This window comes from Pelobates fuscus, chromosome 2 (assembly GCF_036172605.1).
Source record: "Pelobates fuscus isolate aPelFus1 chromosome 2, aPelFus1.pri, whole genome shotgun sequence".
Taxonomy (NCBI): Eukaryota; Metazoa; Chordata; class Amphibia; order Anura; family Pelobatidae; genus Pelobates; species Pelobates fuscus.
The window spans coordinates 146261411-146287462 of record NC_086318.1 but is presented as its reverse complement, the minus strand read 5'-3'; the positions used below and the strand labels follow the sequence as shown (position 1 = coordinate 146287462).

Here is a 26052-nt window from a genome sequence, read left to right as displayed (position 1 = left end):
AAGCAGCGTATTTATACAGTTCCCCATGCAAGGGGTTTCCACACAGATCATCCAGGGGATTTCTCCCAACATGCATTGTGACTTTCCCAACAGGCATTGCGACACGAGAGGGATACTCCCACTAAAATGGACGATTAAGTGGATTATCCCCTCGTGTAGCAAAACCGACAATTGACTCTAAAATCCATAATTCACATAATATTCGGTACTTTGGAATAATCGAACGTTCGGTAGATAGCTGGGGTCGGAGCGCACACTTTGTGAGAATACCGCTCTGATCCCAGCTGAATTGACCGAACGCCGCACATAATACATTTAAACATGAAAGTTGGTTTAAAAGTACCGAATAAATACGGGACATATAATGTACCGAACGCGGAACTCCCGAACGCTCTGGAAACCCAGCGGGGCTCGGATCATCGAGTAGCCGTTTTCAAGTCCAGGCTCTCGACGACCGAACACCGCTGCAGAGACAAAGGATCCAAGATGGCCGACCGCCGCATGGTCGGTAGTGGATCGACGGCCACCTAGGAGAGCCCTTAATTACCGATTGCAACAATGTTGCAATCGGTTACTTGGTACCACACGACTTGGGAGTGTGTGGTCGACCTGGGGAGCCCGTATTCGTACGGCGAATGGCCAGGATAGCCGTGTTTTCGTCGTATGAATGCTGGTACGCTGGCAGCGTACGGCTGCCAGCGTGCGAACGGCCATAGCACAATACATACACATTTAACGGAACACATCATACAGTCAGCCTACGGACAACCTATACTGCATATAGTCCAGAAGTGGCTAGATTTGCCACAATGCTCCCCCAGAACCAAGCCGGCATACACAGTCTGATCCCAACGGATCGGCTTGGGGATGTCCGGGAGAGTACTCACAGATCACTTTTCGAGTTCAGTCTGTCTGGATAACCCGTCAGCGTTACCGTTTTGTTTTCCGGGCCGATAGTGAATGGTAAAGTCAAAGGGCTGCAGCGCCAAACTCCAGCGCAGCAGCCGGGCATTGTCCCCAGATACACGGTTCAGCCACACCAACGGGTTGTGATCTGTGAGTAAGGAAAAAGGTTGTCCGTACAAATATGGCTGTAACTTTTTGAGGGCCCACACCACGGCCAGGCATTCTTTCTCGATGGCAGCGTAGCTCACTTCACGCGGTAGTAACTTGCGGCTTAGGTAAGCTACGGGGTGTTCTCCGCCATCGGCTCCCACTTGGCTCAGTACTGCTCCCAATCCAAACATTGAAGCGTCTGTGTGAACAAGAAATCTTTTAGTTGGATCAGGAGCAGTCAACACAGGAGCATTAGTTAGAGCCGTTTTGAGTTGCTGGAATGCCTGCTCACACTCTGGGGCCCAGACAACCTGTCGGGGAAGGTTCTTTTTAGTCAAGTCCGTCAGGGGTTTGGCCAGGGTGCTATAGTCTGGAACAAACTTCCGGTAGTAGCCGGCCGTCCCTAAAAACGCCAGCACCTGAGTCTTAGTCCTGGGGGTAGGCCACTTTGCTACGGCCTCAATCTTGGCTGGCTCGGGTCTCTGCTGCCCACACCCTACTCGGTGTCCCAGATACTGCACCTCAGCCATACCTATGTGGCACTTGCTAGGCTTTAACGTTAACCCAGCCTCCCCAATACGATCTAGGATCGCCCCTATGTGGTGTAGGTGATCCTCCCAGGTCTGGCTAAAGATGGCTATGTCATCTAGATAGGCACAGGCATACTCTTGGAACCCGTCCAGTAGCCGATCTACCATCCGCTGAAAGGTAGCCGGAGCGTTTTTCATTCCGAAGGGCATGACCTTGAAATGGTACAGGCCAAACGGAGTGACAAACGCCGACTTGGGGACGGCGTCATCGGCTAGTGGAATTTGCCAGTATCCCTTACACAAATCAATGGTAGTGAGATACTGGCCCCGTGCCATCTTATCTAACAGCTCGTCTATCCGGGGCATCGGGTAGGCATCAGACACCGTTTTGTCATTTAGCCTCCGGTAGTCGACACAGAACCGAGTGGTGCCATCCTTTTTCGGTACTAGGACTACCGGCGATGCCCAGGGGCTATCGGAGGGTTCGATAACCCCTAGCTGTAACATCTCATCTAGCTCGGCTTTCATATGGGTACGGACGGATTCCGGAACCCTATATGGAGCCTGTCTCATAGGTAGCTGTCCCAGGGTGTCTACTCGGTGAGTGGCTAGCGGAGTGTAACCAGGTAAATTGGAGAAGGTAGCCCCTTTGGCTTCGATCAGCGCTTGTACCTGGGCACGCTCATGGGCGCTTAGCCGCTCCCCCAGCTGAACTCCCTGGGAGGGCTCTATCGGTGCCTCGGGTTCTAGTAGGTCAGGTAAGGGTAGGTTCTCCTGATCCTCTAAGGAGGAGGCGCAGATGGCCGTCACATCCTCGATCCTCTCATGATAGGGTTTGAGCAGGTTCACGTGGAGCATGCGTCTCTTCCCTACCCCTGAGCAGGGGCCGATCACATAGGTAGTGTCGCATCGCTGCTCCACTACCTGGTATGGGCCTTGCCAGATGGCCTGCAGCTTGTCTGTGCGGACAGGTTTTAAAATTAAAACCTTCTGTCCCACCTGAAAGCTGCGGTCTCGGGCTCCTCTATCGTACCAGCGTCGCTGTCGTTGCTGGGCCGCCTGGAGGTTGGTGTGTACAGCCTGAGTGAGCGCCTCCAGACGGTCCCTGAATTCCAGGACGTATGATATGATAGGGGTCTCGTTGGTAGTACTCTCTCCCTCCCAATGTTCCCTAATTAAGTTCAAGGGTCCCCGCACCCTCCTCCCAAATAGTAATTCAAACGGGGAGAATCCGGTCGACTCCTGGGGAACCTCTCTATAAGCAAAGAGTAGGTGAGGTAGAAACCTCTCCCAGTCTTTGTGGGTCTCCCCGAACGTCCGAAGCATCTGCTTCAGTGTCCCGTTGAACCTCTCACATAACCCATTGGACTGGGGGTGGTAGGCGGAATTAACTATTGGCTTAATGCCACATACCTTCCACATATGTTGAGTAACTTCGGCCGTAAACTGGGTACCTCGGTCCGAGATTATCTCTTGGGGGAACCCTACCCGGGAAAACACTTTCATTAATGCCTCCGCTACGGTCTCGGCATGTATATTAGTGAGGGCCACAGCTTCGGGGTACCTGGTGGCGTAATCCACTACAGTCAGAATGTACCTTTTGCCAGAGGGACTGGGTTTTGGCAGGGGCCCTACGATATCTACCGCTACGCGGCTGAAGGGCTCTGCGATAATGGGTAGGGGACATAGCTTGGCCTTGTGGCGATCCCCTCGTTTACCTACTCTCTGACATACGTCGCAAGAGGTGCAATACTGGCGCACATCCTGCGAGATGCCGGGCCAGAAGAAGGCATGCGTTAAGCGGTACCGGGTACGGGTCATCCCTAGGTGTCCTGACAAGGGAATGTCATGAGCAATTCTAAGCAGCTCCTGTCTATACTTTTGCGGTACCACTAGCTGCTTGTTAGTCAGGGTGACAGACCCCCCCACATCTTTAGTCGTGACACGGTATAACAACTCCTTCTCCCAGATGTACCGCTCCCCCTCTAGCCCGGTTTGGTCTGTTTGTGCCCGGTCCCTATATACTTGGAGGGTGGGATCGGTCTGGACTTCGGTCGCAAAGGTAGTCGGGGTATCCCAGGACATGGGGGTCGGTTGGGGAGCATGGTCTCTTACCTGAGCCTCAGAGTGCATCGGTGTAGCCGTGGTGCGAGCCTGTTGCCGGGTGGTTACGGGGTGTGCCTCCTGATAGGGAGTCTGGGGAATAAAAGCGGAAGTCATTTGGCCTAAGTCATTCCCCAGCACAACATCTGCAGGTAAATTTTGCATAAGCCCTACTTCCACAGTCCCCTCTCCCACACCCCAATCCAAGTGTACTTTGGCAGTCGGTAGCCGGTATACTGCTCCCCCGGCCACCCGTACTGCCACTGACCCGCCAGTGTGGGTTGCGCCCGGGACCAAATGTGGTGCAACCAAAGTCAAAGTGGCTCCCGAATCCCTGAGCCCTTGTACCTCCTTGCCCTCTAGGGTTACTAGCTGCCGATGATGTTGTCGGTTGTCGGTGGCTCGGACCGACATTACTTCGTGGAGCACCCCTAGCGGCTCCTCAACTTGAGCGCTCAGCAATTCTTGGGTGACGGGGGCTACCTGGTAATGGTGTGCAGCAGCCCTTGGTGCCAAATTTTGTCGCACCTGATTCCAAGCCTGCCGGCTCCGGTTTTGGGTGCACTCCCGAGAAATGTGTCCCCACTGCTTGCAGGTGTGACACTGAATGTTAGCCCGGCCGTTGTATCGGGAGGGGGGTGGTGGAGTATTCAGTGCTGGCCTGTGCAGGGGTACGGTGGGGCCGGTAGGAGTAAAATTATGGGGTGGCCCGGTAATCCGAGGGAGGGCCTTATTCTGTGATCCGTGATGCCTCCGGGCATCAAAATGCTGATCCGCCAATCTAGCGGCTTCGGGTAGGGTGAGGGGTTTACGGTCTCTCACCCATTCTTGTGCGTCTGGGGACAAGCCATTAAAAAACTGCTCCAGTAGCATAAGCTGTCGTAACTCCTCCATATTAGTGGCGTTGCTGGCCTGTATCCATCCTTGCGATGCTTGATCCAGCTTGTGTGCCCACTCTGCGTGAGAATCTTTCTCCGGTTTGCGCAAGCCCCTGAACTTGCGCCGGTATGCTTCTGGGGTAATAGCATACCTCTCCAAGATCGCCCTCTTTACTTTAGGGTAATCTTTGCTGTCCTCTCGAGGTACAGCACGGTAGGCTTCAGCTGCCCTACCCGATAATTTACCGGCCAGCAGCGGTACCCATACTGCGGGTTCCAGATCGTGCAAATCGCACAGCCGCTCAAAATCCTGTAAGTACCCATCGATTTCGTCCTTTTCTTCACAAAACGCTTTAAAGGCGTGATGTGGGACTTTGGGCTTTATTTGTCCATAGGTGGAGGCAGTAACAGACTCTGCCCTAGGTGGGGTTGCTGGTGGGTTGGTTGCCAGCAGATAGTCCTGTACATCCGATATCATCACGGTCAACATTTCCAACGATACTGGTTGCGGCAGAAACTCCAACCTGGTTCGTAGCTCTTTTTGGAATGGGGTCTCTTCCTTGGCTGGTGGAGGTGTAGTGCTGCGGGCTCTGTCTCCCTCCATTAGTTCAGCGATCAGCACAGCCTTAGATTTGTTGCTGGCTATCTTGCCCCTGGCTTCCAGTAGCTCTTTTAAAGTCTGTCGTTTCAGTATGGTGTAGTCAATCTCCATACGAATTGCCCTTGCTTTCCTTGTTCGGTAGTTCCAGTTTACACGAACGCTGCTTTTTCGGCTGTAAGGTTCGGATCCCGTCGCTTGCCACCAATTGTAACGGTATGCGGTATAACCGTCCACGACATCCGTTGGTATCTTCAGGAAATCCACAGTCAGAGTAGAAAAGCAAGGCAATATTCCCAATCCTCCCAATAACCGGACGAAACACAGTTTGGGAGTCAACTAACTCGGTTTATTCACAAGCAGCGTATTTATACAGTTCCCCATGCAAGGGGTTTCCACACAGATCATCCAGGGGATTTCTCCCAACATGCATTGTGACTTTCCCAACAGGCATTGCGACACGAGAGGGATACTCCCACTAAAATGGACGATTAAGTGGATTATCCCCTCGTGTAGCAAAACCGACAATTGACTCTAAAATCCATAATTCACATAATATTCGGTACTTTGGAATAATCGAACGTTCGGTAGATAGCTGGGGTCGGAGCGCACACTTTGTGAGAATACCGCTCTGATCCCAGCTGAATTGACCGAACGCCGCACATAATACATTTAAACATGAAAGTTGGTTTAAAAGTACCGAATAAATACGGGACATATAATGTACCGAACGCGGAACTCCCGAACGCTCTGGAAACCCAGCGGGGCTCGGATCATCGAGTAGCCGTTTTCAAGTCCAGGCTCTCGACGACCGAACACCGCTGCAGAGACAAAGGATCCAAGATGGCCGACCGCCGCATGGTCGGTAGTGGATCGACGGCCACCTAGGAGAGCCCTTAATTACCGATTGCAACAATGTTGCAATCGGTTACTTGGTACCACACGACTTGGGAGTGTGTGGTCGACCTGGGGAGCCCGTATTCGTACGGCGAATGGCCAGGATAGCCGTGTTTTCGTCGTATGAATGCTGGTACGCTGGCAGCGTACGGCTGCCAGCGTGCGAACGGCCATAGCACAATACATACACATTTAACGGAACACATCATACAGTCAGCCTACGGACAACCTATACTGCATATAGTCCAGAAGTGGCTAGATTTGCCACAATGAGTTCTAAATTTAGACCAATAAATAGCCTTAGGGATCTAGCTAAACAGGAGGGACTTGGTTATAAAATGAAAGCTTCCAATACTAGAATCTAGCAGACAGTGAGGTTATTGATTTCTCCAGTTTGTCTGCCAAACATGACCATAGCTTAACTAGAGGGTTATTGGAGCTAAGCAGACTGACTGAGAAGTTGATAAGACATAACACGAAAATGTATGTAACAGAGGCAAAACCATAGACGTTAAATTCTAAGGAGATGATTGCACTGAGCCTTAAAAAACTCCTTAACTCGAAACGATGACTTCTGTACACGGAGCATAAGTCAAATCTAACAAGTTCACAACCCGTAAGTATTTGTATGCTAGAAGACTCCAAGCCCTTGATGATCAAAAATAGAACAATCTGCCTCATTACCTTCAGGCGTCAGTTTTCTGAAGACAAATTATTTGACATCAGATAAAAGACAGTAAAACTATTTCCTAAAATAATATCATAAAATAAAGCAAAATACATGCTGTTGCCCTAGTCAGAGAAATGGTGACTGATTGAAGTTCAATGTCAAAGCACAGACAGAACAATGTTATCTCTTTTACGATAAAGAAAAATCCTGTTTATATGAGAGGACAGTGCCACCAAACATGAAGGATGGTGTTGGGCAGCATTAGAAGGCTTTGCTGTAAATGTATGTGTGTGTCTGTATGTACGTGCATGTGTGTATGTGCATGTGTGTATGTGTCTGTGTGTGTGTCTCTGTGTATGTGTCTGTGTGTGTGTGTCTGTATGTATGGCTGTGTGTGTGTGTATGTATGTGTGTGTGTGTCTATGTATGTGTGTCTGTAAGTATGTGTGTCTGTGTGTGTGTGTGTGTCTATGTATGTGTCTGTATGTATCTGTGTGTATGTGTGTATGTGTGTGTGTATGTATGTATGTGTCTGCATGTATGTGCCTGTCTGTATGCATGTGTGTGTCTGTATGTATGTGTGTCTGTATGTGTGTGTGTGTCTGTCTGTATGTATGTGTCTCTGTATGTATGTATGTATGTGTGTCTGTATGTATGTATGTGTGTATCTCTGTGTGTGTCTGTATGGGGTGGCGGTGAAGGTGGGGGGGGAGGGGCATGGATCAGTTTTGCACCGGGACCCCATGGATTGTGTGTACGCCACAGGCTGTAATGTTATGGTACGTAATCAATTTTCTTAATTTATTTATTTTTTTCTAATGGTAACCTACTCAGAGTGGGAATTTGGATATATCAGCATTATTTGGGGAATAAAAGTGTCAGGAAACAAAATATTTTTTAATTGTATAGGCAAATGGATCTACATAGCCTCAGTAAGAAGAGATAAGCAGAGAGTACATCTACTTTACAGACATCTAAATGGCTGGAAATTACAGAAGTCTTGCAGGTGTGAATTTGCAGTAAGGGAGCGAGCAGCAGACAGGAGAAGGTCCCCAGTAGACCAAGAGGAGGCATACCTATGAATCAGTGAAGAAATGTAAGAGGAGTTAGAGCTTTATAGAAAAGGGTTAGTATTTTAAATTGACACCTGTAGGGTACAGGATGCCAGTGTAAGGATTGGCAGAGGGGTGAGGTGTGAGAGGAGCGACAGGAGAGAAAGATCAGCCTAGCAGTGGCATTCACCACAGATTGTAGGGGGGCAGTACGGCTTCTGGGGAGACCAATTAGGAGAGAATTCCAGCAATTGATGCGAGAGATTACTAGAGCGTGAACATATGTGTGTATGTGTCCATATTGCGCTTACAAAGGATACTGCACTAGCTGGATATCTGTTTCTGCTGTGTTTTTATTTTGTGAGTCATGTCCTGAGGTCTGTGAAGAGAAGCAGTGTTCCACCTTAAAGGCATAAAGGCCCATGATATTAGAACCCTATGGGCTCCATCACATGTAAGTGTGTTTACTCACATCTATTAAAATAAGAGTGCATACTGTATTACACTAGTATTCTTTCTTATTTCTTATGCTATATTTGAGAATATGTATTACAGGACTAATAGGGGTAAGTTTAGATTATTATCGTTCTACTTTCAAATTGTGTGGCTCACCACATTAACATATGTTGTGTTTTTTATTTGGTTTGCTGTTAAGAGAGAGCAGCAACACAAATGTTTTGTGTTTTGTAAATATAAATGCCATTTCACGTATACCTAACTTGTTTAACACTTCTATATCTTGTTTGTAAAAGGGATCAACCGCTATTGATTTTTTAGAGCCGATGCCGATACCGATAATCTGTGAACTTTCAGGTCGATAGCCGATAACTTACCGATACCGATATTCTGTACATTTACCATTTAAAAAAAAAAAACTATTTCTACACAAATCTACTGTTAACTGAACATGTTTATTTTATTTATTTTGCAAATCTTTTTTTTATTAAGGTACGTAAATGCACAAAATATACATGCAGTCAGAACTTTTTATGTTTTCAAGAATATATGTGTGTGTAGTGGATGCAGTGAGAGTATTTGATTAGTGAATGCAGTGTGTGTGTGTTTGTGTAGTGGATGCAGTGGATGTTTGTGTAGTGGATGCAGAGTGTGTGTTTGTGTAGTGTGTGTATAGTGAATGCAGTGTGTGTGTTTTTGTAATGTGTATATAGTGAATGCAGTGTGTGTTTGTGTAGTGTGTATATAATGAATGCAGAGTGTGTGTGTGTTTGTGTAGTGTGTGTATAGTGAATGCAGTGTGTGTGTAGTGTGTATAGTGAATTCAGAGTGTGTGTGTGTGTTTGTGTAGTGTGTTTGTGCCGTGAGTGTTTGTGTAGTGTGCAGGGCTGGCCTTAGGGGTGTGCGAGCTGTGCGGCCGCACAGGGCGCCATGGAGCAGGGGGCGCCCTGCGGCCGCATAGCTCACACGGCAGGGACGTTTTAGCCGCGAGGCAAACAAGGCATTTGCCTTGGGCAGCATTTTCCTGGGGGCGGCAAAAAAAGCCGCCCTCAAATGCCCAAGGCAAATGTCTTGTTAAATGTAGAGACTGGGGGTGGACCCGAGCCCAAAAGAGCTCAGGGACACCAAGAAAGATTCTATGAGTCTACTCTTTGTGGACTGAAAATAAAAAACACCTTTATTATAGGGTACAAATTCCCCAAAAGAAGTAAAGGAAACTTATAAATAATGCTAACACATCTAATAAATAAGTGGGAGGTGGTAATATGTATATCAGAGAAAGGAGTGAGCAATTGAATATTACACTGTCCACTGCTTGAAACCGTATAGTCAAGGGTTTCTTTTAACTATACATGTGGTTAGTGTAGAAAGTAGATAATAATCATAGCTTGAGCGATCTATAAGGCCTTTGGGAGAGATAAGAACAAAAATAGTATCTCTTATAAATAGACCTGTTAACTTAGTTACTAGTAGGATTGATACAGATAGTCATTGAAGCCTTAGACAGAGTATCAATATATATCCAAAACTAGCAAATCTTGTGTTATAGATCGCTATTGCTTCAAAATACTGAGCTTCACCACAGTGCCTGAGACTAGCTTGTCTATGTAAGGGGTTAAATGCCCAAAACAATGGCTTAGTATATTGTTTTCAGACAAATAGTGGAGATGCTATTGCTTATATTGAAAAGCCACTGAGTTGCACTCTAGTATCTAAGAAAGGGTATCCATATATGGAGCTAAATGCCCCCAAATGGTTAATATATCGTTTATATAGATCTTAGAAAGCTCATAATGATCTATTATTCTGCAGAGCTTTAGAACTTGTGATCTCTCCAAGTGATTCAGTAGCAAAGCTTAAGAAAAACTGATATTCATGCTATTGCTTCTTATTGAAGAGCCACTAAGTTTCACTCTAGTATCTAAAAAAAGCTATCCATATAAGGAGCTAAATGCCCCCAAGTGGTTAGTATATCGCTTATATAGATCTTAGAAAACTCATACAGAAATAATGATTTCTTAGAAAAAGTCCTGTAGCACAGCCTTAAGGAGCAAGTATAACATTGTTACCCCTATTGAGAAGTTACTAAATGAAACTTCCCGGCCATTTAACTATGAGAAGCGCCAAATTGCTCTAATCTGATATCAGCATCAGTCTCCTATATTCTCATCCACCTCCCTCCACCTAGTGAACACACACAAAGTGCTGGTGATCGTTAAAAAAGCATTTTTAACGATCACCAGCACTTTGTGTGTGTTCACTAGGTGGAGGGAGGTGGATGAGAATATAGGAGACTGATGCTGATATCAGATTAGAGCAATTTGGCGCTTCTCATAGTTAAATGGCCGGGAAGTTTCATTTAGTAACTTCTCAATAGGGGTAACAATGTTATACTTGCTCCTTAAGGCTGTGCTACAGGACTTTTTCTAAGAAATCATTATTTCTGTATGAGTTTTCTAAGATCTATATAAGCGATATACTAACCACTTGGGGGCATTTAGCTCCTTATATGGATAGCTTTTTTTAGATACTAGAGTGAAACTTAGTGGCTCTTCAATAAGAAGCAATAGCATGAATATCAGTTTTTCTTAAGCTTTGCTACTGAATCACTTGGAGAGATCACAAGTTCTAAAGCTCTGCAGAATAATAGATCATTATGAGCTTTCTAAGATCTATATAAACGATATATTAACCATTTGGGGGCATTTAGCTCCATATATGGATACCCTTTCTTAGATACTAGAGTGCAACTCAGTGGCTTTTCAATATAAGCAATAGCATCTCCACTATTTGTCTGAAAACAATATACTAAGCCATTGTTTTGGGCATTTAACCCCTTACATAGACAAGCTAGTCTCAGGCACTGTGGTGAAGCTCAGTATTTTGAAGCAATAGCGATCTATAACACAAGATTTGCTAGTTTTGGATATATATTGATACTCTGTCTAAGGCTTCAATGACTATCTGTATCAATCCTACTAGTAACTAAGTTAACAGGTCTATTTATAAGAGATACTATTTTTGTTCTTATCTCTCCCAAAGGCCTTATAGATCGCTCAAGCTATGATTATTATCTACTTTCTACACTAACCACATGTATAGTTAAAAGAAACCCTTGACTATACGGTTTCAAGCAGTGGACAGTGTAATATTCAATTGCTCACTCCTTTCTCTGATATACATATTACCACCTCCCACTTATTTATTAGATGTGTTAGCATTATTTATAAGTTTCCTTTACTTCTTTTGGGGAATTTGTACCCTATAATAAAGGTGTTTTTTATTTTCAGTCCACAAAGAGTAGACTCATAGAATCTTTCTTGGTGTCCCTGAGCTCTTTTGGGCTCGGGTCCACCCCCAGTCTCTACATTTATTAAATATTCAAGGGTTATCCCCTACCTAAGATTCTGTGGACACACTACAAAAGATCCTGTTTATCAGGCGTCTTACTACTTTATAATCAAATGTCTTGTTAGCCTTGCGGCTAACAGACATGCTGGGCGGTCGGGCGGTCGGGCGGCGCTGCTGGGCGGCTGGCGAGGGAGCACTTCCTCTGAGCTGTCTGCTCAGCTCCCTCGCGCGCCGCAGAGTGAGGCTGGGAGCCGGAATATGACGTCATGGACAGTGGCATGGACTGTGCAGAGGGGGCCCAGGACACTCTTACTTACCTTCCCAGCAGCTCCCTTCAGCTCCCCTGTCTAACTCTCGCGGCCTGTGTGCCGGGCAGAGCGTTGCCATAGTAACCAGTGGCAACGCTCTGATGGCTGCGGGACCCGCAAGGGTTAGACAGGGGAGCTGAAGGGAGCTGCTGGGAAGGGAAGTAACAGTGTACTGGGCCCCCCAGGGCCATCGCGGGCCCCCCAGGACCATGATGGCGGCATTGGTCTGCATTATCGGCAATATCAGTATTGGTTTTGGCCGGTACCGATATTGCTGAAAATACAGAATATCGGCCGATGATATTGGCCAGACCGATAATCGGTCGATCCCTAGTTTGTAATAACATCCACAAAGAAAAGTGTCTAATATCACCTGAATTTGCACGCAACAATTTTTCTAATTCCTGAAACTCTAATAAAATGGAATTTTGAGGGGAAGATCTGTATAAATTAAAAGTTTATGCTGACATTAAGACAAACAATAATATTTCAAACACAGTGTTGTACTTGGCATTAATGGTATAAAGAGGGGTGATGCATCCTGAAACAGCTATTATTTTAAGGCCTTTAGTTGTTATTATTATTATTATTATTATATTTATAGAGCGCCGTCAAATTCCGCAGCGCTTTACAATGGGTGGACGAACAGACATGTAGTTGTAACCAGACAAGTTGGACACACAGAAACAGAGGGGTTGAGGGCCCTGCTCAATGAGCTTACATGCTAGAGGGAGTGGGGTAAAATGACACAAAAGGTAAGGATAGTATTGGACTAGTGACAGTTGCAGAAGAGGAATCAGTTAGGAGCTATTAACAGTTTAATTGATACACTTTTATGAAGAAGTGGGTTTTTAACGATTTTTTGAAGGAGTGGAGACTGGGTGAGCATCTAACGGAGCAGGGAAGCGAGTTCCACAGGAACGGTGCAGCCACCGAGAAATCTTGAAGGCGAGCATCAGAGGTGGGAGTACGGACAGAAGATAGGTAGGGGCGGATGCGCGCAATGTTTTTGAGATGGAAATGACAGGATTTGGTGATAGATTGAACATGAGGCTTGAAGGAGAGGTCGGAGTCAAAGAGAACACCTAGGCAGTGAGTCTGCATGGTGGAGCTGATGGTAGCACCGTTGACTTGGAGGGAGACAGACACAGGAGTAACAACACTTGAGGGAGGAAAGACCAACATTTCAGTTTTGGTCAAGTTTAGTTTAAGGAAGTGGGCAGCCATCCAGTCAGAAACAGCAGAGAGGCAGTCAGAGACACTAGTCAAGAGGGACGGGGAGAGATCAGGAGAGGACAGGTAGATTTGCGTGTCATCTGCATAGAAATGATATTGGAAGCCAAAGGAGCTAATGAGTTTACCAAGGGAGGCAGTATAGATGGAGAACAGTAGGGGACCAAGGACTGAACCTTGGGGTACACCAACAGAGAGGAGTTGGGGAGAAGAAGCAGAGCCAGAGAAAGAAACACTGAAAGAGCGCTGGGAGAGGTAGGAGGAGCACCAGGAGAGAGCAATATCTTGTAGACCGATATTGTGGAGGATGAGAAGAAGCTGTTGATGATCAACAGTGTCAAAAGCCGCAGACAGGTCAAGGAGAATTAGGATAGAGTAGTGACCACGAGATTTTGCAGCGAGTAGATCATTGGATACTTTGGTCAGTGCTGTTTCCACAGAGTGCTTAGTGTGGAAACCAGACTGAAGCGGGTCTAGCAGAGAGTTGGACTCGAGGAAGTCTGTCAATCTCACATACACAATCCTTTCAAGGATCTTGGATGCAAAAGGCAGTAGCAATATAGGACAATAGTTGGATAGTGAGAGGTGGAGAAAGAGAAGAAGACAGAGTATGGATGAGATGCGAGGGAATTGGATCTAGGGAGCAGGTGGTGGGGCGGGAGGACTGGAGCAGAGCAGAAACCTCTTCCAATGTAGCGGTTGCGAATGAACATAGAACAGCAGAGGGAGTGAAGTTAGGGGAAGTATTGTAAGGGGAAGAAGAAATATGAGAGATCTCTTCTCTGATTGTAGAGATCTTGTCAGTGAAGTGAGTTGCAAAGTCTGAGGCAGTCAAATTAGTAGGTGGAGGAGGAACAGCAGGGTGAAGAAGAGAGTTAAATGTGTGAAATAGTCATTTGGGAAATTAAGTTAAAGGGAAATTAAGTTAAGGGAAATCACAGAAACAGAATGTGGCATTGCACTGTAGTACTAATTTTTCTCTGACAAACAAACAAAAACAACCTAAATGTATACAACTGATGTTACTAAAACCTGTAAATTCAAAAAAAGATGTATGATGGGGACACACACTGTTATGTCTGTCTCTGTTGCATAAGCAGAGTTGAGACGGAATTAATGACAAAGCAAATGTTTATAAACAATGCCTTTTCTGAGTTTTTGTGAGTCTACTCCTACACTTACTGCACACAGAAATACATTGTAACCAAAACAGAGCATTCTCGATAGGTGCACCCATGCAGTGTCTTTTTAAGGATGTCTAGTGTTTTTTTCATTTTATCACATCCTCATGTTGACCCTTCTCATTGGTAGGCAACCTTCGGCACTCCAGATGGTTTGGACTATACCCTGTTCCAAATTATTATGCACATGATATTTTTCTCATTTACCTAAATATTTGATGTAAATAACAGTCAGCATAATTCTCATGTTATCAACTATTACGAGTACAATTCATTTTTTATTGAACAAACCTCCTAATGATAACAGTATTTTTTTAAAACATAAAAAACTTACAATGCACTGTTCCAAATTATTACGCACAGTAAGTTTCAAAACACTTTATAGGTTGTAAAGAACTGAAAATTGTCATTTGTTGTGTTTGCAGCATATTTACTGAAATCAAAAGTTATTTCGATCAAACTTATAACATTTTAACTTTTTAAACATTTTAACAGGTCATGTTACATTTTAACATAGGACCCCTTATTTGATAGCAGCTTCACAAGTCTTGCACCCATTGAACTTGTGAGTTGGACAGTTTCTGCTTGAATTTGTATGCACAATGTCAGAATAGCCTCCCAGAGCTGCAGTTTGGATGTAAACTGCCTCCCACCCTCATAGATTTTTTGCTTGAGGATGCTCCAAAGGTTCTCAATAGGATTGAGGTCAGGGGAGGATGGAGGCCACACCATGCCTTTCTCTCCTTTTATCCCCATAGCAGCCATTGATGCAGAGGTATTCTTTGCAGCATGAGATGGTGCATTGTCATGCATGAAGATGATTTTATAACGGAATGCACAGTTCTTCCTTCTGTACCAGGGAAGAAAGTGGTCAGAAACTCCACATACTTTGCAGAGGTCATCTTCACACCTTTGGGGACCCTAAAGGGGCTGACCAGCTCTCTTCCCATGATTCTGGCCCAAAACATGACTCCACCACCGCCTTGCTGACGTTGCAGCCTTGTTGGAACAGGGTGGCCGTCCACCAACCATCCACTACTCTATCCAGGGTTGCACGGCACTCATCAGTGAACTGGACTGTTTGAAAATTAGTCTTCATGTATTTTTCTGCCCAATACAGCCGTTTCTGCTTGTGAGCATTGGTTAGTGGTGGCCGAATAGAAGGTTTATGCACAGTTCCAAGACTCTGGAGGACTCTACACCTTGATGTCTGTAGGACTCCAGAGGCACCAGCAGCTTTAAATATCTGTTTGCTGCTATGTAATGGTATTTTAGCAGCTGCTCTTTTGATCCGATGCATGGATCTGGCAGAAATCTTCCTCAATGTGCCTTTATCTGCACGAACCCATCTGTGCTCTGAATCAGCCAAAAAACTCTTAATAGTGCGATGATCACGCTTAAGTTTTCGTGAAATATCTAATGTTTTCAGACCGAGGAGCTCGGCCACGCTACAGGGAAGGGGAGGTGAGGAGAGAGGCAGTGCAGCAGCCACCTGAGCGCTCTCTAAGAGCGCTCAGGTGGCTGCAGTATTTAAAGGGCAGGTGATGGGGGCGCAGGACGCCCCCTCCTATAAGGCGTCCTAGGCGGAAGCTAGCATTCAGTTCCATTTGAATGAAGGGAAAGTGCCAAACCAGGCTCACAGAGGGAAAGCTGCTAATGGTGGCTGGGCAGGGTAACTCCCGAACAGTGGCGTACATACCAGGGTCGCAGGGGTCGCGGCTGCGACCGGGCCCGGCCCACCAGGGGGCCCGGCCGCCCCTGCGACCCGGTATGTATGTCACTTGGCCAGCCTCTTCTCCTGGGGGGCCCAGGAGCCGGCCACCTCCGGGCCCCCCGAGGCTGGCCCTGCTGTCACCCGGCTGGCCGGTCCTGCGGGCGCGCGAGGGAGCACTCTCCCCTGAGTGCTTCCTCTTCAGCTCCCTCGCGCACCGCAATGATACCGGAGCCGGAAGATGACGTCATCTTCCGGCGCCGGTATCAGTACGCGGCGCGCGAGGGAGCTGAAGGGGAAGCACTCAGGGGAGAGTGCTCCCTCGCGCGCCCGCCTGCTTGCCTGCCCGCCGGGTGACCTCCCCCCAGGAGCCCAGCAGCACCACTGGACCCCAGGGAATCCCCTCAGCACTCCAAAAGGTAAGGAGGCTGGGGGATTAAATTTAAAAAAAAAATGTGTTAGTGTGTGTGTGTGTGTTAGTGTTACTGTGAGTGGTACTGTGTGTGTTAGTGTTACTGTGAGTGTTAGTGTTACTGTGTGTGTTAGTGTTACTGTGTGTGTTAGTGTTACTGTGAGTGTTAGTGTTACTGTGAGTGTTAGTGTGTGTGTTAGTGTGTGTGTGTTAGTGTTACTGTGAGTGTTAGTGTGTGTGTTAGTGTTAGTGTGTGTGTTAGTGTGTGTTTTACTGTGAGTGTTAGTGTGTGTGTTAGTGTTACACACTAACACTCACAGTAACACTAACACACACACTAACACTCACAGTAACACTAACACACACTAACACTCAGTGTGTTAGTGTTACTGTGAGTGTTAGTGTGTGTGTTAGTGTGTGTGTTACTGTGAGTGTTAGTGTGTGTGTTAGTGTTAGTGTGTGTTTTACTGTGCGTGTTAGTGTGTGTGTTAGTGTCACTGTGAGTGTTAGTGTGTGTGTGTTAGTGTGTGTGTTACTGTGTGTGTTCGTGTTACTGTGAGTGTTAGTGTGTGTGTTAGTGTTACTGTGAGTGTTAGTGTGTGTGTTAGTTTTACTGTGAGTGTTAGTTTTACTGTGAGTGTTAGTGTTACTGTGTGTGTTAGTGTGTGTTTTACTGTGAGTGTTAGTGTGTGTGTTAGTGTTACACACTAACACTAACACACACACTAACACTCACAGTAACACTAACACACACACTAACACTCACAGTGTGTTAGTGTTACTGTGAGTGTTAGTGTGTGTGTGTTAGTGTGTGTGTTACTGTGAGTGTTAGTGTGTGTGTTACTGTGAGTGTTAGCGTGTGTGTTAGTGTTACTGTGAGTGTTAGTGTGTGTTTTACTGTGAGTGTTAGTGTGTGTGTTTTACTGTGAGTGTTAGTGTGTGTGTTAGTGTTAGTGTGTGTGTTACTGTGAGTGTTAGTGTGTGTTAGTGTTGGTGTGTGTTTTACTGTGAGTGTTAGCGAGTGTGTTAGTGTTACTGTGAGTGTTAGTGTGTGTGTTAGTGTTACTGTGAGTGTTAATGTGTGTGTTGGTGTTACTGTGAGTGTTACTGTGTGTTAGTGTGAGTGTCAGTGAGTGCGTCTGTTGAGTGTGTCTGCTAGTGAGTGTCAGTGAGTGTGTTACTGTGTGTGTCTGTTACTGAGTGTGTTTGTATTAGTGAGTCTGCTTGATGTCTGTTAGTGAGTGTATGTTTTGTAAGTGAGTGTGTATGTATGTCTGTCGCTGAGTGTGTCTCTGTCAGTAAATGTGTGTGTCTGTTAGCTAGTGTGTATGCATCTGTTCGTGAGAGTGTGTATGTGCGTGTCTTCAGCACTTACCTTTCTCCAGCGCCGGACTCCCTTGGCGCTCGGGATCCCTCCGCCTCTCAGCTCCGAATGCGCATGCACAGCAAGAGTCATGCGCGCATTCAAACCGCCTATAGGAAAGCATTACTCAATGCTTTTCTATGGACGTTCAGTGTCTGAGAATCGCGGAAGCTCCTCTAGCGGCTGTCAGTGAGACAGCCACTAGAGGCTGGATTAACCCTCAGTGAAACATAGCAGTTTCTCTGAAACTGCTATGCTTTCAGCTGCAGGGTTAAAACTAGAAGGACCTGACACCCAGACCACTTCATTGAGCTGATGTGATCTGGGTGTCTGTAGTGGTCCTTTAAGTGTGTGTGCATCTGCATGCACTGGTGTACATACCGGGGTCGCAGCCCTGCAACCCCTGCGACCAGGTGCCCGCCGCCATGTGTTGCGGCCCCGGCCCGCGCAGAGTAAGTGTGCGGGGGGGGGGGGGCCACGGATCAATTTTCGCACCAGGGCCCCATAGGTCATGTGTACGCCACTGCTCCCGAACAGGGTCTCCGACCTGGACCATAGTCGGTGGGCAGGAGGACAGCTTCCACAGTCCTCCAGGAGTTTGTGGCAAATCACAGTTGGTCACACTCACACATTTCCCATTTAATACACAATTTCTGAAAAAACTGTCAAGTATGTCTTGAAGTTGCTGTTCAGTCAAAATGTGAAGAAACTATTGATGTTTTTTATAAGGCTTTTTCTTGAAAATGCTATATTTTAGTGATTGATTTTTTTCTTGAAATGCTATATTTTAGTGACTGATATGTATTAATGATAATGTTTAGTGACAAGTTATTAATGCTAAATGAAGCAGGTAATTGGGTAAGGCGCTGTAAGGCCTATGTTTCAGAACTCTCTGCCAGGACAGTGACAGCTGGATTGGTTCCGAAAGTTTACTTGGAAAGGAAAACATGGCACAGACTCTTTGAGAGCGGTGAAGCAAAAATGATTTATAAAGCTCATGTGGTATGAACAGAAGTATGAAGGAAGAAGGGCCTTATTGTTTAGCTGTGATGACAACATCTACTCACGTCTTCTAAGTTTTTATTAGAGATGCTCAAAGAGTTTGCTGACCTATATATGCAATACTAAGCTCCATAAGTTAAAGGGACACAATAGCGTTAGTAATACAACTCTTTAGTATCACTGTCATGCCAAGGGTGCATAATTCATTTTTGCACAATAGAATATTGCCATTTAATGTAATTTGTGTAGTGCATATATGAACTGACCAGATGACAGAAGGGGTAATGTAAATTGCATAGGTATTTGAAAGGGTGTCCATATGGATTCATTCGTTAAGGGGGATTTTATCATTATTTAGTGTAGACAAACAGTGAACTTTAACCCTTTTACCACCACAACTACGTCACGCACACTCTTGAAGTAGGGTGCATTTGTGACAATCACAGTCTCTAATAATTTTCTATGACAGTATGCGCTCGTGACCTCATGGTATACCTGGGTTTGAAAGCTGGGAAGTAATAGTCGCGGCTCTCCTATTCAGAGGGCTTGGAGGCCGGGCTTAAAGCAGCACTTCCAAGCCTTTCAACTATTATAATAAAGCGATTGGAGGGCCATTAAAAAAGGAGGACTACTATAGGCACTATAACAAATTCAATTAGATAAAGTTGTTATAGTGTGCACAGTGTTCTTTTAAGGATGGAATCTAATATTGCCAGTGCAGATGGCATATACAACCCCACCCCCTTAATGTATGATATTATATAGGAAAGCATTATATACTGATACAGAAACAGTATATAATGAGAACACATTGTCTTCTCAACTCTGTGCTTCTCAGGTGTTTGTACCTGCAGGAGTTGATCTCTCAGACATTATTTAATCTAAAATCTATGTATGGAAGGTGCAGTGGGGGTATAACTTCCTTAAATAGTGTCATATGCTAAGAATTTACTAGGCGGCAATGTGAACAAATGGTAACAAAATGTTCCAAAAATGATCCTGTACACGCCACTATAGGAATGGGGAATTCCCAAAAAACATGGGTCCGTCAACTCCTTGGAACAAAATGACTGCAGAGGAGGGGAAGGTGAATACTAATTTAAGATCTTTCTGTCACCTGTTCACAGAAAATTCAGCACCCACATGCAATGGATGTCAAAGGGAAAACATGCTTGATTTAAAGAAGACACCACTGTTTCTAAACATTGTAAAATTATAAAATAATGATTAATTCTTTGTGAAATCCTTTTGCTTATTAAAATGCAGCAAAGGAGTTTAATTCTCCCTCAGCTCCTGTATAGCAAAATGAATTGCTCTCTAATCCTCTCGTAGTGCAGATGGCTTTATTTTGGGGACATGTTTTGCTTCCGTTGATTGGTATGTGTGGAGGCTGAAGAGCTGACAAGAAGGCATAATGATGACTGTATATTATTAAGAGAGGGATTACACAAAAAAAGTAGGCATGCTACTATACAACTTTAATTCAATGTACATGTAATCATAGCCTTATTCCATTGCAGTTACACAATTGGTTTATTACACATATATGTCTCAAATGTCTCACTACTATGTTAAAAGTAATCTGCATCTGAAGAAAAAAAAAAGGATAAAGCACATTATATTAAATAATACTTGATACTTATTTAGTGATTGTAGCTGGTCAATGTTAAGTACAAACAGCACATGGAAACAAGCAAGCCGCAGTGATCAGTCACAATCAGAAGAATTAGTAATAATTATTATTATTTAGAAAGCGCCAACAAATTCCACGGCGCTGTACAATGGGATGGTAGTTATGCTTGCTGCAAGAACTTTAGTCGGATTGAAATGAATGCAGGGTATTAAAGCAGCACTTTCACTTTGTAAGTTTTGTTTTTAAATTAATAGCTTTTTCTTTTCCCTTTGTTTTTATGTATTTATTTATTTATATTTATTTTTTATTTATTTAAAGGGCCCCTATCATGCCCCAGAGACATTATGCTCATTGGATTGAGCATAATTTTATCTATACATTGTGCTAGCAGTTTTGCATAGATTAGGAGAAAAAAACATTTTAAAAATAAAAAATGAACAAGTTGAAAGCTCATTGTGTAGATTAAAAATCTAGGACAGAAAAGAAGGGGGTAACCCTGAAAACTGAATTTATTAGAAGATGAGGATAATCTGTCCTTAAGAAAAAATAAAGGTAATCATAAAACACAACTTTTATTATACATAGGATAATACTAAAATAAAACTAAATAAACCAAAATAAGTAACTATTTTAAAAATTGTTTTATCTACCATCTGTCAGTCAGTGCCTCGGCATTGGCTGACAAGGGAGAGCAGAAAATACATTTCTCAGCAGGCCCTTTCGATCTCCTGCAGCATGGTCCAATCCAATGCTTCTACAGAAGGAATCAATGCTTACGTCTTGTGGCATCTACATCATGTGACCGAGTTTTACTAGAGAAGCATTTAAAACATTGCAGTTTCCCCCAAATTGACATATTTTACATTGCAGGGTTAAAATTACAGGACCACTGCACCAGACTACTTTATTAAGATAAAGTGGCCTGTGTGACTTTAGTGGTGCTTTATAAAAGGTAATTACTTCCAGTGAAAATAATATTTTGATTTTCATTGTTTTTATTCCCTATGTTGTACCAACATCTTTGAGATCTTTCTACACTATGATTGGAGTCCACCAATTCAATTGATTGGACATGATTTGGAAAGGCATGGCTTTTCAGAGCGAAAACACAAGACATGGGCAACTGCCCAGATCTCCAACAGACAATTGTTTTGAGGCATAACATCTGTGGAAGGCTACAACAACATATCAGCTGCATTGAAGGTTCTTAAGAGCACAGTGGTCTCAATAATTCTTAAATGGAAGCAGCTTGGAACAACCATTTACTAGAACTGGCCGCCTGTACAAACTGAGCAATAAGAGGAAAAGTGCCTTGGTTAAAAGAGGTGAGTGAGAACCAGATAAAAATAGAGGTGAACGCATCAAAATACAGAGTAACCCTTAATGAAAGCCTGTTCCAGAGTGCTTAGGACCTCATACTGAGTAGAAGGTTCACTATGGACTATGACCCTAAAAACGCAGTTAAGACAACACAAAAGTGGCATAGGGACAACTCTGTTAATGTCTTTGAGTTGCCAACCATAGCCAGGGCTATCATTAAATATTTCTGGAGAGACCTTAAAAAGACTGTCCATCGACAGTCCCTACCAAGCCTGACAGCTTGAGAGGATCTGCAGAGATTAATGCCACACACTACACAAATCCATGTGTGCAAACTGTGTCACGTCATACCCCTAAAGACTTGAGTCTCTAATTTAAGCCAAATATGCTTCCATTAAGTATTGAGTTAATAGTCTGAATACTTATGTCAATGTGATATTTCAGTTTGTTTCTGTTTAGTATTTTCTATGGTGTCAAAAAAAAATATTTCTTTGTCATTATGGATATTGAGTAAAGATTGATGTGAAAAAACTGGAAAGCAACAAAGGGGTCTGAATAATTTCTGAATGCACTGCATCTATCTATATACTCAAGGAGAATAATGTGTACATTTACAAAATAGAATTTGAAAGATAGATGCGTTATGGGTTTTAAAAGCCAATTAGCAATTCTATAATTAATTAGAAATTTGATCTATTCTGTATGAACTACATATTGTCTTGTAAACTACTCATGTTGTCTTGCAAAGTATTTGAGTTGGCTGCAGTTCAAAACTTCAAGTTTATTGGATTCACAATTCACAGATGTTCGGAACTATCAAGCTGACTGTGGGTGGAGAATGTCAAGTTTTAAATAGCATTCTGACCACTCAGGCACACACAGCAAACATTTTTTTTACAAACTTATATATGTAAATATATATTAATTTCTTTTTTTTTTTTTTTACTTTTACACAGCACTGTCTTGAAAAAAATCTTACAGTAAAAAATAGGTGATTTTCCATATTGCTGAATTTTTGTTGTACCCATGCATTATGGGTAGGCAGTCAAAGGGTGTCTGCTACTGCTTAGAGATGCATATCTTCAGTTGCTTGGTTACTCTAATTCTATTTTTTCCTCTTGGAATTTGTTTTAATTTAGATACTGATTCATATTTCATTCATTCTCCCAAACCACAAAACCCAGATAGGTTTACAGCCTCTACTATTTGGGTGTGAGTCCCTGTAGGAACGGGTAAGTAAAAGGAAACACTCAAAAGTGGTTTACATCTTGCTGTTTCCATCTCTGCAACTGTCCGAGGGAAAACCAAAGTGCATGTTAGAACCTCACTTAGGGATTTGTGACGTAATAGTTTGTGAGTATTATTATTTAGCTTTAGCAATCAATTCATTTGCATGGTTAATGCATGATTTTTTCATTTTATTTTGTCATTCGCAATTAACAGTGTTTATGTTTTTCTTTTCCTCTTTTTGGTGATAGGTAAAAATTGCTCTTGGAAAGTTATTTTAGCTGTCATCTTAAATCCACTCACGACAAAAAAACAAAAATAAACAAAAAAAAGAAAAGAAATCCTGGCTGTTTTCAAAACTTTTAAAGAGAGTAGAACATCGGATAAGAGGTTATATTTGATGTTAAGGAATTTCCCTGCGTTGCAATTGGTATAGTGAAACTGTGACCACAACAGGCAGTTAGTGTGCTTTGGAGGACACAAGAAAATTCCCCCAATAGAAGCTGTAACAGATTATAAACTTCTGAAGCAGCTAAGCTACATCTCAGGCACTGAGGAGCACAGGAAGACCAGTCATCTTGTGCATAGCTGTTCAACGGCTCAAGTTCAACAGCTCAAGAACCCCCCTACTGCTGCTGAAATTAAACTCTGATGTCACTTATCGACCGGCCAATCATCTAGCAGGTCAGACGTTTACACTACAACACACCACCCAGCAGCAAATGTGACATGTATGTGCCAAGACTGATACTGATACTAAGCAAAACAAATAAATAAATGAGAAAGGTGTCCAGTTGGTAAGAAGCAATTCTCCTGTCACTTGATGCATCTCATTGGCCAAGCCAGTGACAAGTCCCGCCTATTTACAAATGTCAAAAACTTCTATCTCTTCTAGCAGTTGTCATTATAGTTTAGAACTTCACGCTTTCAATCTACATGTGCCTCAATATTACATGTTTCTTTCTCTATTTATACCAAAAGAAGTTGAAAGAAATGAATTGCGAACCTTCGCCATGCACAACTTTACCCTACTGCCCAGATCCACACTTGCAAAGGTGAGTATAATACCTGTTTATCAATTTTTGCATGTCATATGAGACTTGAGTTTTTTTTTTTTTTTTTTTTTAATTACCCTGAGTTTGGGTCTGTTCATTTTGTTTTCTCTGATAAAGTATCTTTTGGATTCACTTTTGTCATGTTTGTGGGTATTTCAGGCAAAATGCTGTGTAATGTGCACTGCAGGTGATTTACCATGTAATGAATTCATATTGGTAACATTTCATTGTTAGCTCCATAAGGGGGCACATCTGGTACTTGTTGCATTGTTATAAACATATGGTGTTTAAATATGTTGCACTGCTTGGCTGTTGAAGTTATATTGTATTATTCTAATGGTTTGTTTGTGTGCCTCTTTCCACTGCCTATTATTATTATTGGTATTTATATAATGCCAATTTATTCCGCAGTGCTTTACAATATCAGGGAGTATTAATTACTTTGTTGATTGTCAAACACAAATATTCAAAATGCTGAGCAAGCAAGATAAAAAAAAGCCTTACATTCTAAGTGCAATATTGGAAAAGAGATTGTAGCTGTGTTAGTCAGTGATCCAGATGTAAAATAACAGATTAAATGCATATCTTTTAATACCTTTTTATTGCACTAACCACATTTTGGAAAGGCAAGCTTTTCTTTCTCAAGTCTTTTCTGAGCAAAAATGGTACATAGATTTCAAAGCTGCGTTGTGGTTCAGGGGTTAAAGCAACATTATTATTATGTTATTATTTATATAGCGCCAACAAATTCCGCAGCACTTTAAGGCTGAGATAATACTAAAATTGGTTGATATTGATACAGATAAACAGCCAGATAGGAGATATGGGAGGAGCAGAACCAAGGAGACACAATATGCCAATTTTATGCCTTATCATATTTGAGAGAGACAATGACTTAATGGCTACAACTGCAAATAGCAACTGCTGTCTCAGTAATCTTGGGCAGGATGGGACTGAAATAATGCACATATCATGCGAATACATTTTTTTTATAGATCTAATAAATGTACAAATAGTTATATTTATGCAATTACTTTACCATAACAAAAAATGATGTTTTTAAAAATGAAATATGCATTTAGTTAGATTTGTATATGGCATACTGTGTGTGTGTGTGTACAGAGGTGTGTGTGTGTGTGTGTGTGCGCACAGAGGTGTGTGTGTGTGTGTGTGTGTGTGTGTAGATAGAAGTAGCACAATATACCTATGTAAATAGCACACCAGACATATAGACACATATGTGTCATTGTGAACTATTTTTTTTCTCATAAAAACATGTTGCAATGTTTTATGATTCATTTTAACTAAGATGACAGTAACCCTGTCCAATAATATCAGATCCAGGTTGTTGCACCTGTTTTGAGCCAGAAGTCAGTCCATGTGTTCCCATCATTCTGTCAGAGCTCTTGTTATCCTGAAATGCCCTTATTTTTCCCAATTATTTTATTATATAGCAGTTAATGAAACAAATCTAGCTCTATTGTACTTGTATCAAAGGACGTCCAGGGTATAAGAATTACATACAATAAGGCTGCCATTAACTGTACATATTCCCCACCACATTGTGCTGTTTTTCACAATGAATACATTCTGAATTTAATACTCGTCACTTTAGGCTGGGGGATTATCCTGAAGAACAACCCTCATATGGCGTCCAGCATAATTGCACAAATCTCACACCTAAAAGGCCGTCTTGGGTGGAAAATTAGTGTATATGCAAGTTGTGATAGCAAAGACAAAAAATTAGTAAGCCCCGCTTTGTTTTTCCAACTCTGTTGCTATTTTAAACAAAAAAAACTAGTGCTGGTATTTAAAATAAAATTTCAATTGAATGGAAATATGAACCTATTATATATGAATATATATATTATATATATATATATATATATATATATATATAACTAATATGACTTTTTATATGTTAAATATATTTTCCAGTGGTGATAGTTATTTACATTACAACATTCACAAGGCAGAAAGCAATGTTCCAAGTAAGGAGGAAAAAAACTTAATTCA

General features: G+C 43.1%; 1 protein-coding gene across 1 annotated transcript in view; it reads left to right on the top strand.

The window, feature by feature from the left end:
- Positions 1-23907: 23907 nt before the first annotated feature.
- The window catches only part of LOC134586219 (tumor protein 63-like), a 57484-nt gene continuing 55339 nt past the window's right edge, over positions 23908-26052 (top strand). The window contains exon 1 of the mRNA XM_063441715.1: positions 23908-24036. Within this exon, the coding sequence (XP_063297785.1) occupies positions 23918-24036 (119 nt within the window). The 5' untranslated portion in view covers positions 23908-23917. The remainder of the gene's footprint in view (positions 24037-26052) is intronic.